General features: G+C 33.9%; 1 protein-coding gene across 2 annotated transcripts in view; it reads left to right on the forward strand.

Moving 5' to 3' along the window:
- Window positions 1–730: 730 nt before the first annotated feature.
- The window catches only part of LOC101513429 (nuclear pore complex protein GP210), a 28463-nt gene continuing 13217 nt past the window's right edge, over window positions 731–15976 (forward strand). Inside the window, exons 1-23 of one of the 2 annotated variants that reach the window (XM_027331746.2) lie at window positions 731–1119; window positions 2939–3204; window positions 3678–3844; window positions 3949–4165; window positions 4773–5119; window positions 6661–6840; window positions 6963–7092; window positions 7185–7333; window positions 7815–7926; window positions 8024–8610; window positions 8973–9096; window positions 9205–9452; window positions 9682–9789; window positions 9990–10052; window positions 10218–10409; window positions 10934–10993; window positions 12688–12756; window positions 12999–13145; window positions 13248–13367; window positions 13893–14012; window positions 14686–14841; window positions 14925–14987; window positions 15592–15716. In XM_027331746.2, coding sequence (XP_027187547.1) covers window positions 929–1119; window positions 2939–3204; window positions 3678–3844; window positions 3949–4165; window positions 4773–5119; window positions 6661–6840; window positions 6963–7092; window positions 7185–7333; window positions 7815–7926; window positions 8024–8610; window positions 8973–9096; window positions 9205–9452; window positions 9682–9789; window positions 9990–10052; window positions 10218–10409; window positions 10934–10993; window positions 12688–12756; window positions 12999–13145; window positions 13248–13367; window positions 13893–14012; window positions 14686–14841; window positions 14925–14987; window positions 15592–15716 — 3941 coding nt within the window. In that variant the 5' untranslated portion in view covers window positions 731–928. Of the gene's footprint in view, window positions 1120–2938; window positions 3205–3677; window positions 3845–3948; window positions 4166–4772; window positions 5120–6660; window positions 6841–6962; window positions 7093–7184; window positions 7334–7814; window positions 7927–8023; window positions 8611–8972; window positions 9097–9177; window positions 9453–9681; window positions 9790–9989; window positions 10053–10217; window positions 10410–10933; window positions 10994–12687; window positions 12757–12998; window positions 13146–13247; window positions 13368–13892; window positions 14013–14685; window positions 14842–14924; window positions 14988–15591; window positions 15717–15976 lie in introns of both variants that reach the window. The other variant, XM_012712586.3, reaches the window with a different exon arrangement.

The raw sequence follows: 15976 nt of genomic DNA on the forward strand, positions 1-15976 counted from the left end.
TATATATATTATGATATTTGAAGGACAATAAGCGAAGTAAAAAAAGTTATTTTGAGAAAAAAGAGAAATATTTCGCAAGTTATATATTGCAGTGTTTCAAAATAAGAGATATCATTGTATCCAATAACTAATATCAAGATAATTAATTAATATTCCATACAACAAAAATTAATTAATAATACATTGCAGAATCTCGATGTGTTAAAGAACGTTACTTTCTGTACAAAAATTAAGTACCTTGCTTTTTTTCTTTCTTTCTTTCTTTCTATATCTTACTTTTTGCTTGATTAAAAATGTTCTACTTTTTTTATAAAAAATTACTATATCATAATCGTACTCAAAAAAATTACTTTATACTATTTTTTTGGGTACAATACTTTATACTTTCTAGTTTGTTGAAATAGGCCACAGCTTCCCACTTTCCACGTACACAACAACTTTTAACTTTGCCCTTAAATTATAATTATCTGTTTGATTTTGAAGGGCAGAGAAGTAATATTTCAATTAAAATAGTAGTTCTTTTAATAAAAAATTTAAAGTAAACAGACACTCCAAATTATTTTATTTGAGTCCAAAGTTTGAAAAATGTTCCGACTCACTGTTTTTCGATCTCATTATTGATATTTTTATTAAAAGGTGCTTTACTCTAATAACTAGTTTTTTATTCATGTTTTATTTAAGATATATTTTGTGCTAAAATTGTCGACAACCATATTTAGTAGCTTTGCACTTAAAGAGTGCTTTGTCCCCAAAAAAAAAAGTAATATTTCTTTGCTAAAAAAAACACCACAAGTGTTGTTTGTTTCGCACTTTCCCTAAAACCCTAAACCCCCAAAACCTCACTTCTTCAACTCTCTCACATTCACCACACACTCAATTCAACTAAATTATTCGCGCAATGCAAAATTCTTGATCGAGTGTTGAAGAAATGGAGAACAACATGGCGTTGTTTTTGCTGAGTTGTGCGGTAACGGTACTAATTGCAGAACACGCTGTTGCATCATCACCACCGCATTCTTCTTCTGGTCCTCACATCTCTCATGTTAATCTCCTATTACCTCCCAAAATGACTTTCCCGGTTGAATATAGACTTCAAGGAAGTGACGGTTGCTTCAAATGGTTCATTTCTAACTTATTCTATTACTCTCAATTTTAGTTACTTCAGAATTTATATATATACACAATGTCATTTCAATTTACTTAAATGCATGGACTATGAAACAAGACGTAAGCACGAATGTGACACTACACCGGCACATGTACTAATTTGAGAAATTTGAAGTGACTGAGAGTGTTTTGATTGACTTATTTGAACTTATATTATAGTGTAAGTATTTGTTAGACTTTTTAGAGAGCTTATGGAAATATCATTCTATAACTTATGACACATTAATAAACAGTTTTTAGTTATTTCAATAAGTTATTAAGTTATATAAGTTATGAAAACGGCTTATACTTTATGAGTTGGTAAAAAAATCACATTTTTTTATTTAAAATAATGACTTTTGAAAGTTTTCATTTGTTAGTTACAGTTTTTTGAAGAAATGATAATCTGAAGACAAAAAAAATCTAAAAACTGTTCTAGATGAGAAACTGTTTTTAGTAGCTTCTAAAAAAGATCATTTTTGATATCTGATTTTTTTATTTATTTAAAAAGGCGATTTTCATTACAAACAAACACAAAACAACTTATGCTTTTATTTAAAATCTCTAAAAAATAATCTTTAAATTATTGAGTGCCAAAATCACTTTTTTTTTTAATTTATAACAAACAAGTCCCATATGATAATAGTTTGACTTTTATTTTTTATTTTATTTATTTTATAGAATTGCCTGTACATAAACATTTATATGATAGACGTCAATGCTATAAGTGGTTAATTTAGGTGTGTATCCAAACGAGTCTGAATTTAACCACATGTGTTATTGTCACACCAACATGTGTCGGACACTATGCATATCTTCAATTTGAAGTGTCAGTGCTACGGTGCACATGAATGATATAGCTCTATCTCAAGTTACTTTTCTTTATCACTAGTAAAATGAAAGCATGAGGAAGTTTAAATGTGTGTTTGAGTAAGCCTATATATTAAAAGTGGATTCTGAATGAACTTGATTTTCATGTAAAATTTATTTGATTAACAATTAAGTTGAGCTTGAAGGATTTATGCCCGTCGTTAAATATGGTATAATTTCTTTTGACATAATGAAGAAGTGTTGTTACTTTTATATATAATATAACTCTATCTCCAATTACATTTTTTCGCCAGTAAAATGAAAGCATGAGGAAGTTTAACTGTGTGTTTTGAGTAAGCATATACTAAAAATGGTGTATGAATGAACTTGATTTTGTTGTAAAATTTATTTAACATTATAATTGAGTTTGAAGGTTTTATGCCTGTTGTGATACTAAGATATAATTTTTTTTTCACCTAATACACAAGTACTACTCTTGAATGAAATATAAGCAAAAAAGTAAGTGAAAAGTCAATGTATCTACTCTTAATTTTTAACTAGATACATCAACTTTTCAGTTACTAATTTTGCTTATATTTCATTCTGGAGGGAGTAGTTTTTATCAATTTTGTTTGAACTGAGATTTGGAGACAACAATTTTAATTTGAAGCGACTAAACGTCGTTCTTTTACATTAAATAAACCACGTTTCCTTCATCAAACTTGATTTTGAAGGTTGCAGATGTTTTTTAAGCTGCTATAAATTGTTTATCATGGGCAAGTGATTACCTGAGGATGTTTTTGGAGTCACTTTTGATTTCTGAATTAAGAGAGTTATATACTGTTTATAATTAAAGAACAAGGAGGGATAGGGATATTGAATTTCTGAGTGGTGCTTATTGATTTGCTTTGGCAGTGAATCGTAATTCCCTGTTATTGAATTCATCTTGATGATTATGCAATTTTTTTTGGTGACTTGTTAGGTCATGGGATCATCACGATGTTCTGTCTGTTTTGCCTGAGTATAATTCAAGCAACAAATGCTCAACAAGTGCAAGGCTGCGATCTATTGCCCCTTATAGTGGTCGGAAGGAGACTGCTGTTTATGCCACGGATGTGAAAACTGGAATTGTGATTCGCTGCAAGGTCTTCATTGACAACATATCCAGAATCCAGATATTTCATAATTCTATTAAGCTTGATTTAGATGGGCTTGCTACGTTGCGTGTTCGCGCCTTCGACATTGAAGGTATTCGTCAAGTGAATATATTGTGATTTTTGTACTTTAGATTGTGAAACTCCTGATTCATTGTATACCTCATTGACATGGTTGGTTTTACTATTTTGCTGCATTGACTTTGCAAAATTGTTTTGCAAATATGGTTTCTTTACCATAATTTCTCTTGAAATCTTTTACTGTTTCACATGATGGGAGAAGATGTGAGAAAGTTTGCACCTTTAATAAACAAAAGATGACACCACGTTATAGGACTGGCGCGAGAAATAGTATGGGGCTTATTTCACGCTTTGTCTTTCAAGTTTGCTAGACATAACTTGGGAATTTAACTATTCATCATTTATTTATTTGCCTATTTAATTTATCTATTAGACATGATTGCTTTTAGCTTAACAATTTTTTACTAATTTCAAGTTTATCATTTTTTCCTCCCTGAGGCTAGGTCAGACTGGAAATATTTATTAAACTTTTCTGTTGTGCTGCAGAAAATGAATTTTCCTCATTAGTTGGCTTACAGTTTATGTGGAGCCTTATGCCTGAAGCCAGTGGACTACCCTATCGGCTTGTTAATGTTCCTCTAAAGGATTCTCCCCTCAGTGATTGTGGGGGACTCTGTGGTGACCTAGACATACAGATAAAACTTGAAGATGATGTAAGTCTGCTACTAGCTGGTTTGAATGTGTTAAATCACTGTGTTGTAACTAATAATGAATGTTTAATATTATATCCAAACTTTTTTCATGTCCGGTTTTGCAGGGTGTATATTCAGATCTTTTTGTAGTTAAGGGAACTGAGATTGGTCATGAGATTGTGTCAGTCCATTTGCTTGAGCCACAATTACAGAATTTGGCCGATGACATTGTTCTCACTGTAGCCGAAGCTATGTCGCTTGATCCTCCCTCACCCGTTTTTGTTCTTGTTGGTGCAGTCATTCCCTACACCCTTAAAGTCATGCGTGGAAATATTCCTCAAGGTTTGTCAAGTTGTTTGGTTTTCATTTAAATCTTTCTGGTAGTCTCTTTGAAGTCGTAAATCTTTCATTTCGGTGCTTATGCTGTCAAAATAGAAATGCAATTGGCTATTTCTAGATTGGGGACTTTTTATTTTTCTGTATTTTAGGAGAATTATTGACCTCCTTAGATGTGCTCTTTTAATGAATTCATCTAATTTGCAACCCTTTTTCTTGAAATTTTGCTCCGACATCTTATCTTGTCTAAATCTCTGTCTAAGGTTATGATTTTGTTTGGATAGCATTTGACATTTCCATTAGGGTCTATTTGGTTCAACGAAGTGGAGGAAAAGGATTTTAAAATTCTGTGTTTGGTTTGACAAGGGGAGGAGAGAGATTTTAATTGAAGGAAAATGTCAAATTACATTTTTCACCCTTATAATATTTAAGGTTACATTAAATATAAAGGATATTTAAGTCTATGTTTAAAAAAGTATTCTCTCCCCTCCAAATCAACATCTTCACTCGAAAGTTTGGACAAGTTTTTTGTGCTCGATCCCTTCATACTTGATACTACTAATAACTTTTGAATATTTGTTGTCTTACCAATATTTTTCTTTTGCATTTGTAGTGGTTACTTTACCCTCACCACATCATCACTGGTCTGTCTCAAATGCTTCGGTTGCTCAGGTTGACTCGAAGACAGGGTTAGCGTATGCATGGAACTTGGGGATGACAGCTATTATTGTTGAAGATACAAGGGTTGCCGGTCATGTACAAGTTTCTTCACTAAATGTGGTTCTACCAGCTTCTTTATATTTATATATAACGCCTTTGTCTAGTTCTGGTGATCCTGTGGAAGGAGTCGAATCTGTTCCTCTAATGGCCCGTTGGTATGTTGTATCTGGCCGTCAATATCTTATCCAAATAAAGGTTTTTGCACATGCTCATGATGCACAAGAGATTTATATTACAGAGGTAGTTTGCTTTATTCTACTTTGACTACTTAAATAATAACAATGGTAAAGCATGTGTATATTGGCATATAAATTTTCTTTCCTCTGATCTTCATCTATTTTATAATTGTGTTGAGAGGAACTATTGTGTTACATTTTTATTCCTATCAGCTCAAGCTTTTGTGGTAAATGTCAATCCACTGCCTAGGAGCCAGATAAAGTTCTATATCTTTAATGATGTCTGAGAATCTTTGTAAAGAGCTGCTTTAGATGGACATAATGTACACCAATTGAAATTCGTACAAACTTATCTTCTTTCATTCAAGAAGCTCTTCCTTCTTAGAAACTTCTGTTCCTCTCCCCAGGTAACTGCGTCACATCCAACACAGAACAAGCAAATGCGATGCAAATTATGCATCTATGACTCTAGAATGGAGATTAACTCGCTTACAAAATTGCTTCTTTGTAAACTTTTGTTGACTCACATAGACTTGTATCACATATAATTGTGAGTTTGAGGAATGTTGGACAAGACTGCAATCTAGTGATTATTTCCCCTTGGACATTCCTAAGATGACAGTGGTTCAGTGTTTTTTAGAAACCAAAAATACAACTTCTGGATGATAGCATTTCACACAATATTAACTTCACTCTTGTAGCACTCGGCTCCAAAATGCATCTAATATCTCAATTTGAACTCGTCTGCAAAGGAAATGGGCGGTGCTGTATTGAGTCACATTCTTGGCCTTATTTCTAATACTATAAACATAAACCACTTGGTTACTACCTGAAACAATGGGTTCTAAAACTTTTTTCTGATGTGAATGTTTACGGGGAGTTAAAAGCCTCTCCATTTTCTCTTTCCATTTTTCCTTTCCATTATTATAGTTTTGAAGTGTAATAAAAATATTTGAGGCCACCAAATTTCACATTAATATATATTTATTCCCAAAACTATGGTAATGGAAGAAATGGAGAGGATCCTAACCCGTTTATGAGAAGGATGAGTGCCCATTCCAAGGCTAGGGCATGACACAAACCACAACAAGGGCTTATAGTGGCAATTATGGATGACCCACGGAGAACCACTATTTGCATAAGACCTTTTTGTTGATTTCATCCGATCCTACTAGCTGTGTCAAGTCAACCCTTATTGGCTTAGGCTATATTTTAAACAAGATAAAGGGGCTGCTGCTTTAAAAAGTTTGTCTACAATTTAAGTGCTATTCATGATTTGTACATTTTTCAATACTTACATTACATAAAAAGTTCTAGCTTTGTAGATGTAATGACTACCCTAATCCCTGTCACGAGTATGATTCTTTGGTAATTTATTCCATCAGGCAAATAAGTAGGACACACCTTCAAATTTGCCTATTGACATCAAGTAATGTGGTCATGGCATTTTATTATATTTTATTTTATTTTACATTACTTTCTTATTTTTGCTGCTACAAATTATGCCTCTGTATTGGGAATTTCATTTTTAATCGATCTTTTTCCTATATTATATGCATTTCTTTTGACAGTTTTTCTCTTGTAACATTCTTCATTGTGTTGCAGAACGACGATGTTAAGGTTTATGATTATCAGTCAGATTATTGGAAAACAGTTTGGGTTTCAAATGATATTGCCGTAAAACATGGCTGGCGGAATACTAAAATCCTGAAAGCTTATTCTCCAGGACTTGGAAATTTGACTGCTTCTGTGAGCTATCCTGGTGGGGCTGATGACAAAAAGGAGGTGATCGTTCTTTCTTTGATGCTTTTTTATAGAGGCTATTTGTTGCTTCATAGTCTTAGGATATAGGAACATTATTTCTAGTACTTTTTGGAGGTTCTCATATTGTTTTTGGGACCTTGTAGATTATCAAAGTTGTGCAAGAAGTCATAGTCTGTGATCCAGTAAAGTTCTTCCTGGGAAATGAAAGTGGAATAATCTTACTGCCCTGGGCCCCTGGTGTTTATCAGGATGCAGAGTTGAAGGCTGTAGGAGGTTGGAAGCTTTTTCTAATTGCTCCAATCTGAAATAACTAGCTTATTCCTGATATTTGTTCTTATACTTTTGATCCCACCTACCTGCTGTAGGTTGTGCAAAAGCAGTGAGTGACTACAAATGGTTGTCTTCAGACTCATACACTGTATCCGTGTCAGCTTCTGGTACTATCCAGGCAAAAAAGCCTGGGAAAGCTACTATTAAAGTGGTATCTATATATGATTCACTAAACTATGATGAGGTACTATTGTCATCTTTAGTGAATTTTATCATGTTGCCGAAATCTAGTGTCATTAGTTTTCATCTGTTCTTATGTTATATAGCATGGTATTTGAATGTACGAATGTTGTTTAGTTGGAGAGTAGTATTGTACGGGGTAAACATATTGGCTGGGCTTATACATGTTGTGCTCATTACTCAAAATTGTGCTTTGTTTGTAAGTTCATCCCTTTACACTTCATTCCTTTCTAAATAGTATCAATACTCAAATATTGCTGCTCTGTTCCAAAATTAAAAATTGAAAATCTGTGTTTGCTGTCTGAATTGGATAATTTCCTTCTTGCTTGGTGGTGGGTCCCTTCATGAATGACACTGTCTGTGTCATTTATGTATTTACTATTTTCTATCCACGCATAAAATATTCATAAAGTTTACTTCAAATATCGATGAATATCTATACAATTCTTCCATGTTTTTATTTTGTAATTTTTATTTGCTTATAGATCCTGGTTGAAGTCTCCATTCCATCTTCTATGGTTATGCTTCACAATTTTCCTGTAGAAACTGTTGTTGGATCTCATCTTCAAGCTGCTGTGACAATGAAGACAGCAAATGGTCATACCATGTTTGAGGATATTGTGAAGTTTCCTTTCCATTTCACTAACAACAACACTGCTTGGTACTTTTGGTTATGTGGATGTTTCATGCGCAGGTGCCCTTTTCTACAGATGCAATGCCTTCAATTCATTGATAAAGTGGAAAGCTGGAAGTGAGTCTTTTGTAATTGTCAATGCAACAGAGGAGTTGTCGTACTTGGAAACAGTGCCAAATCGTCAGCTCCATCCATCAGATGACGGCTTTCCCTGTTCCTGGACTTACATATATGCTTCTAATTCTGGTCAAGCTGTAATCCATGCCATACTTTCTAAAGAATATCACCAATCCAGTCATGGTCCTGTTGTCTTAAAAGCATCCTTACTTATTGCGGCATATCCACCATTTATTGTACGTCAGGCAGGTGATGGAAACCACTTTGGTGGTTACTGGCTTGACGTGGCTCAAGCAGAACATAATAAGCAATTGCATAATTTGGAGGAGTTATATCTTGTTCCTGGGACAAATTTAGACTTATTACTTTTTGGTGGACCTGAACCATGGAACAAACATGTTGATTTTATTGAAACTGTGGATGTTTTGGGTGGAGAGAATGCTCTGACCGGTGATGGAGTTCTCGTGCATCAGATATCTGGCAACAACAGGACTTTGTATAGAGTTTTATGTCAAACACTGGGAACCTTTGTAAGTTTCAGCATTCCTTTCTTAGTAGGAAATTTCCTAGTGTTAATGTAGTGCTCTTGTGCAACATTAGTCACTTAATGTGTTTAGTTAGTTTTGTGGTCACAACCAAAATCTTTAGTAGCTTGTAACAGAATTCTATTATGCTCTGTGTAATCAACTGTAAACAGTTATATAAAAACTGGTAGCTATATGAAGATGGTAGAGAATAGAAAATCTATCTGCTCAGGCAGCTCAATACCCCCCCTCCCTCTCTATTTTCTCTCAATTCCCTTCATTTTCATTCACCCTCTTTTCGTCATCTCTAGCATTTTTAAGATGAGATAGGAGTCGAAAAATAATAACCTTTGTTTCACATGACTCAGAAACTGCTTTTCAGACGTGGGAATTTGGTTGGGGATGATCATCCTCTGCCTTCCGTAGCTGAAGCTTGGCTACCAGTGATATGTAGCATTCCTTCTTCTATTGTACTTATAGCTGATGAGCCAGGTAGGCATTTCTCACTATGTTTTAATCTTTGACAACAGAGGTTTTTAGATTTCTGTTTCTTGATTAAATTATTCTTTCCAGCAAATGACTATGAAATTATTAGAGCAGCCGCTCAAGCTGAGCGTAGTTCACGGAGACTTCGCGATGCCCCTATTACTGTGGCAAATGGGCGCACTATTAGAATATCTGCAGCTGGTATTAGTGCTTCTGGAGAAGCTTTTGCAAATTCATCATCTCTGAGTTTGAAGTGGGAACTTAGCAGCTGTGAGGGACGAGCATATTGGGATTATGCATTTGATATTGTGAAGTTCCACAGTTGGGAGAGGTTTTTGGTCTTGCAAAATGAATCCGGATTGGTACTGAGAGATTCCTAATAATTTCGTAATTTTATTTACTGTCCGACCTTTTGACTGAATTTGACAGTTTCTGGTAATTTAGTTGTGTTTGAAAACTTGCTGTTCGAAATACTAGTTTATTTTTATTCACTAATTGATAATTCTTTTTCAGTAAAGGATGAACATTATTTTACATGTCTTGTTCTAGTGTATGGATAACTAACATGATCTTCAATGCTCTGCCTCTCAGTGCTTTGTTCGTGCTACTGTTACTCGCTTTCTTGATGGCTTGGGAGATGATATATTTCACCAGTTTCCTCGAACTGAAAATTTGCTTACAGATGCCATTCGTTTACAGGTACTAGTTGAAATTAGTATTTCAGATTGTGAAACTGATTCTATTATGTATTAAAAATGAATAGTTTATAAGTTTCACAGTTAAGTTCTGTATCTTCTCTCTGCAGTTGTTCTTTATGATGGGATTTTAGAGCAGTTATGTTCTTATTATTGTTTTGTCTTGAGGAGTTGTCTTATCGTAGTATTGGTGTGACAATGCAGCTTGTTTCTATGTTAAGAGTTGATCCGGAGTTCAGCTTGATATATTTCAATCCTAATGCTAAGGTAACCCTTGGTTGAAAGATTTTCCAAGATACAGTATTATCATATATTCTAACACCTACAATAGGAGTTATTAGTGTTTAGTCTTTTGTATCAAGTCATAGTATCCAGTTAATATCATTAACATTCAAAGTTCTTATTTTTACTATATTGTATGTCTGCCTTCAGGTAAATTTGTCAATTACTGGGGGGAGCTGTTTCTTGGAAGCTGTTGCAAATGATTCTCAAGTGGTGGAAGTTATTCAACCACCAACAGGCCTAGAATGTCAACAACTGATTTTGTCCCCTAAAGGATTAGGAATAGCTGACCTGACTTTATATGACACGGGGCTAACTCCTCCATTAAGAGCATCTGCACTCGTAAGCTCCATTTTCCATCACTTTTGAATTACTTGAAAAATGCCTGATTTTAATGTCCATACCTCAATATTTGGATTGATAAGAGTATTTTGCAAATATATTTTCATTGTTATGATCCTTTCTCTATTAGAATGATAAATTTCCAATCACGTATTTTCCTGCATGCTTGTGACACCTATTTTTGTCTGGCAAGCCACAGACTTTTTTTGTCTTGTCATTCAGACCTAAAGATGAATACAAAATCTTTTAATTGGCCATACCTAATTTTGATTTGTCCCCACCTAATGGGAAAAGAGTCTTGTTATTGTCTAGTGCTGTCCTTGACTAAGTGATTTAAGCTTGTGATCTTGTATAAAAGTTTATTGACTTGTGTAGTTTCAAAACTTAACCCCAACAAATGTCGATAGGTGTTAAAATTTGCATTAGTTTTCTTTGATCTTCATCAGAAAAGAACTTGTCCTAACTCTCTGATGATTAAGTGATGTTGTTTAATGTTTGATGCTTTTAATGGTTTATCTTTACAGGTCCAGGTTGCAGATATAGAATGGATTAAGATCATGTCCGGTGAAGAGATTAGCCTAATGGTATGTCTTTTCTATTCTTGTATTTTGGTTAAAAATGGCTCAAGCACAAGATTTTATGTGATGGGCATATATGCAGCACATAATGATTTAACTAAATAACAGGTAGAGAAAACCAAAAGAAAGGTGGAGTAACACCTTTTTAGCCCGCTCAAACCTGACTTCTATCAATAATTTTTTTATGAATTTAATCGTCCATTAACCTTCATCTCTAGTTCTTAATATTACTGCTGCCAGGCGTTGGTGTTTTCCTTCTGTTGAAGTTGTGGGATTTTAGAGAAAAGGAGGAGAGAAAATAATAAGAGTTTAAATATTATTGATAATAGCTCAATGCTGATTTGATTACAAAAGACTCAGTACTAATCTTTATTTATAGAGAAACATAGACTCAATCCTAAATCAGGAATAAATCATAATAATAATGAGAGATATTCTAAGATATCTCTATGGTTATAAATTGATCATAAGAAATAACTCAAGATACTCTAATATAATATAATAGATATTATAAGATATTTTCTAATATTCTAACACTCCCCCTCAAGCTAAAGCTTACTAAGCTTTAGCTTGTTACAAGAAAACAATGTTTTGCTCCGCAAAATAATAAAAAAAGATGGAAAGGCAACTCAGGGATGCAGATGAAGTTGGAGATAATTGCTATAAATACAGCCTAGCCAGATAGCCGGAATGATCATCAGCATGAGAGAAATTCATGACAAGCAATTGAACAAAACAAAGTCCGTCCTTCTAAAAAACTGCATTTGGAAGCTTCAAACCAATAATATCAGAGACATCAAAATATTTAAACTTGAATTTGCTTTAAGGAGAGAGAGACATGCTTCAGGGAGAGAAAGGCAAGGCCAATACATCTGGGAAAAAGATAGGGCCAGTGTATCTGGGACGAATTACCAAACTGATTTGATTACAAAAGACTCAATACTAATCTCTATTTATAGAGAAACATAGACTCAATCCTAAATCAGGAATAAATCATAATAATAATGAGAGATATTCTAAGATATCTCTATGATTATAAATTGATCATAGGAAATAACTCAAAATACTCTAACACCTTCTTTCTTATTGAATCAACTTTGCTAAATGCTATATAGTGAATTTTTACTTCTTGGTTGGCAAGTTGTTACAACTAAATTTGTCTCACAATCTACCTAGGAGAGTAAATACAAAAAAATTGGGTATGGAAGAAAATGGGTCTTTTAATGTGTGGAAGAAATGAACATTTGTTAGAATAAGGATTAATGCAGCTGCCTGTATTTATGGATACCTTCATTGAATTTATGGATACCTGTAGTTATGTATTTATGGATACTGTATTTTATAAGAAAGGGATATTTTCTGATAGATTCATCTGTATAGAGAGACAGAAAACATAGACAAGCAAAATAATTATCAGTTCATCAGGGAAAACATTCTCTCTGGAGTCACCAGAATTTTCCTTTGTCAATTCTAAGGATCAACTTGCCATATCTTTACTAATCTCTAAGGAATCTTGAATAACTTATATATCTGACAAGATGGATGCATGAGATATTGGTATTTATAATAATATGATTTGTTAGTATCCATTGGGATTATGATAGAATTACATTCTTATTTAGATTATATCTCTTTCTCATTCATATTCAAGTATATCCAATCTAGAATTTCAACAACATGTACTATCCTGATCTTTACAGGAAGGAAGTTTGCAAACTATTGAGTTGATGGCTGGTACAAATGGAGGAAGCAATTTTCATGCTTCCCAGGTTTGAATTGTTTTCCCTATTTAATTTAATTTAATAAGCTACAGCCTGTTTCTTGTGTTTGGCATGTTTTACCCTGATCTTGTGGGACATAATCTTTACTGTCTCGGATATGGTCAACAAGACATCTCATACGTTTCTGTTGGTCTTGTTGGATGTTATCTTCCCCATATTCACGCATAGAAACATGTCATAGGGAGTTTTTTCTATTTCAACTTGTTAATGATTGGGAAATTATGTTGCAGTTTGTTTACATGAATCTTCATATACATGTTGAAGATACCATAATTGAGCTGCTGGATACTGACAATCTGTCTAGTCTTGTTGGTGGACATGTTAATGCACCAAGTTTTAAAATAAAGGGGAGATATCTTGGAATTACAACCCTTTATGTAAGTCTACTATCAACGTGTATAAACCTGACCTCAGTCTAAATAAATTTCTTCATGGATTTTTGAGAATTTAAAAGCTTGCTTATTATTTATTGAAACCAGGTTAGTGCTATTCAACATTTTGGACATGTAGTACAAAGTCAAGCTATTAGGGTGGAAGTGTACAAAGCCCCAAGAATACACCCTCATGAAATTTTCCTGCTACCTGGTGCGTCATATGTGGTATGTTCTAAAGTACAATTGTTGTTTCTTCAGTAGTAGTTTAACTTGAAAATGTGGACTTCGAAAGTAACACATACCATATTCTTCTCTTCAAATTATGTTTAATTTTTCTGTTGAAAAAGGCCATGTTTATATATTTTAGAAAGATAAGTGCTCACATTCATTTCTAGGTTCACAATTCATGTAATATCTCTACTTATTTGTTTGCTTGACGCCCGAAAGTTTTTGTTGCTCGTTTCAAGGTTAGGTTAATGGGGTCAAGTCTAGAGTTATTTAAGGAGCCTATGAAGTTTTGAAATGTACCTTGTTCTTAAGCTAGTAGAGAAAAGCCAAGTGAAGGGTTTAAGTTTGTCTTCATATAAGTCTTTCTTCCATATTTTTCTCTTATATGTATTATTTAGTGTTTTCTTTTGTGATTATTTATCTTCGCAATCTAGTTTTTCAATCTTGGACTATTCTGACTAGTGACACAATTGTTCACTCATTCTTGGTTCTACAATAATGTCGTTTTTTTTATTTGCTTAGCTTACCATGGAAGGTGGCCCATCTCTCGGTGCTAATGTTGAATATGCAATTGAAAGTGATAAAATTGCAAGTATTGATAGATATTCCGGACGGCTCTTGGCAATTTCTATTGGGAACTCAGTAAGATGTTAAACCCTGTATATGCTCAGTTTAGCTAATTGTCAAGCACAAAGCACAGGCCTTTATACATATACACAAGATTGGTTTTCAGCTTTGGCTGAACTTGGGTGTTTATTATTGTATTTTAATGGTGATGTTACTAGGACAGATAATCTGCTGATGTAAAATAAGTTGTGCCACTCTCAGTCTTATAAAATGAATTAATAGTAGTTAAAAAGTCTGTTTTCAACACAGCATAATCTTGAGCACATGCTTTGCTTACATTTTGTAGGCTTTCTCGTGTGGGGGTGTTAGCCATAGTTGGTAAAATAATATCCCTTGCTCGACTTACTAAGCTTTGAAATGATGTGGTTCTTTGACATCTTTGCTCCATTAATTCTTGATACTGGTTTTTTGCGTGTTTTGCTCTTACATTAAGATGGATTTTTCTCTCTCCAAATCCTTTGAAAATTCCTAATTTATTTATGTCATGAAAGGAAAATCTGTTATAATTTGTCCTCATATTCTTAATGATATTCTTCTGCACAAATATTTTCCCCTTATCTTATGGGAGCACGTGTGATAATATTTGTCATATGGCTGTTTTCTAGTTAGTGCAATATGTATTTTATATTGAACATGTCTGGTTTGTGTTTGATATAAGTTTAATCCAATACCTCATTATTCTTGTCAGACAGTTGTTGCGAGCGTGTTTGTGAATGGAAATACTGTGATTTGTGAAGCAAGGAGTATTTTAAGGGTGGGAGTTTCATCTACTATCAAATTGCATATGCAGAGTGAACAGCTAGGAGTTGGCCGCAAACTTCCCATTTATCCGTTATTTCCTGAGGTGATAGTTACAAAAAAAATGAAACGTGTCCTTCCTCTGTGTATTTCAAATGTTAATATTGACGACATTTTTGGTTTTGCCAGGGAAATTTATTTTCTTTCTATGAGCTATGTAAAAGTTACCAGTGGACTATTGAAGATGAAAAGGTTCAGCCTTATTTTCAAATTATCTTTTCATTTAATTACCAGTTCCCCATCCTCCCCCTTTTAATACAGGTAAGAAATGTATTAAAGGGCACTAATTAACAGTTCTCCACCCTCCCCACACTATACAGTAGTTATACTTCCTACGAATCAAAACAACATTATTTATGGTCTAAAAATCACATTTCATGGAAGCAAAACACCTAGGAAGAAGAGTTAGGTTCGGAAGGAAAGTGTGTTGTGGTCTTAAAGAAAGTACTAGTTTCAAACGAAGTATCTGTATATACTGACCAAGTGTTCTGTGCTGTTAGCTCCAAGTGTTCCAATCAAATTATACATAGATAACTTAAACCAGCATGGGAGTATTCTTCTGTATATACCGACCATTTTTAGCACTAGAATTGCATCTCCAGCAACATATTAGTTTTAAACTGAAACACCATAATGGAGACTTCCAAGCCAAACAAAATTGTGCTGCAAGTATGGCATTTCTAATTATTGACTTCTCATCATCTGCCTAGCATATATTTTTGGCTATTCAATTTCCTCCAAATCATACTCAACCGTGTAAGATAGTCTAAAGAATTGACTTGCTATGTTTCTTTAGGTGCTGAGTTTCAAGGTGGCAGACAGCTTCCATGGTGAAAAATACGGGACTGTTTCAGAAGAGAGTCAAGTTGCTGGTTATTCTGATGAGAATGACCTTGGATTTATTAATGTCTTGTATGGAAGGTATTAAGTTGTGTGTCATTCTTGTCAAGAATAATAGCACGCCATACTGTTTCCCTGTTAAAAAGTATTAAATATCTGAATCCAAATAATGGTCTTATTTTTCCAGTTTATATACCATCGGCGACTCTTTTCAAGCTTTATATTGATTTTGTGAGGTTCAGTAGTTTCATTTTTTTCTCGTTGGTCTTTCATTAAACACGATTCATCTGATAGGACATAATGGTTCGGTTTGTGAGGCAACATAAAAGTTATTGGCTATA

This window comes from Cicer arietinum, chromosome 2, assembly GCF_000331145.2.
Source record: "Cicer arietinum cultivar CDC Frontier isolate Library 1 chromosome 2, Cicar.CDCFrontier_v2.0, whole genome shotgun sequence".
Classification (NCBI taxonomy): domain Eukaryota; kingdom Viridiplantae; phylum Streptophyta; class Magnoliopsida; order Fabales; family Fabaceae; genus Cicer; species Cicer arietinum.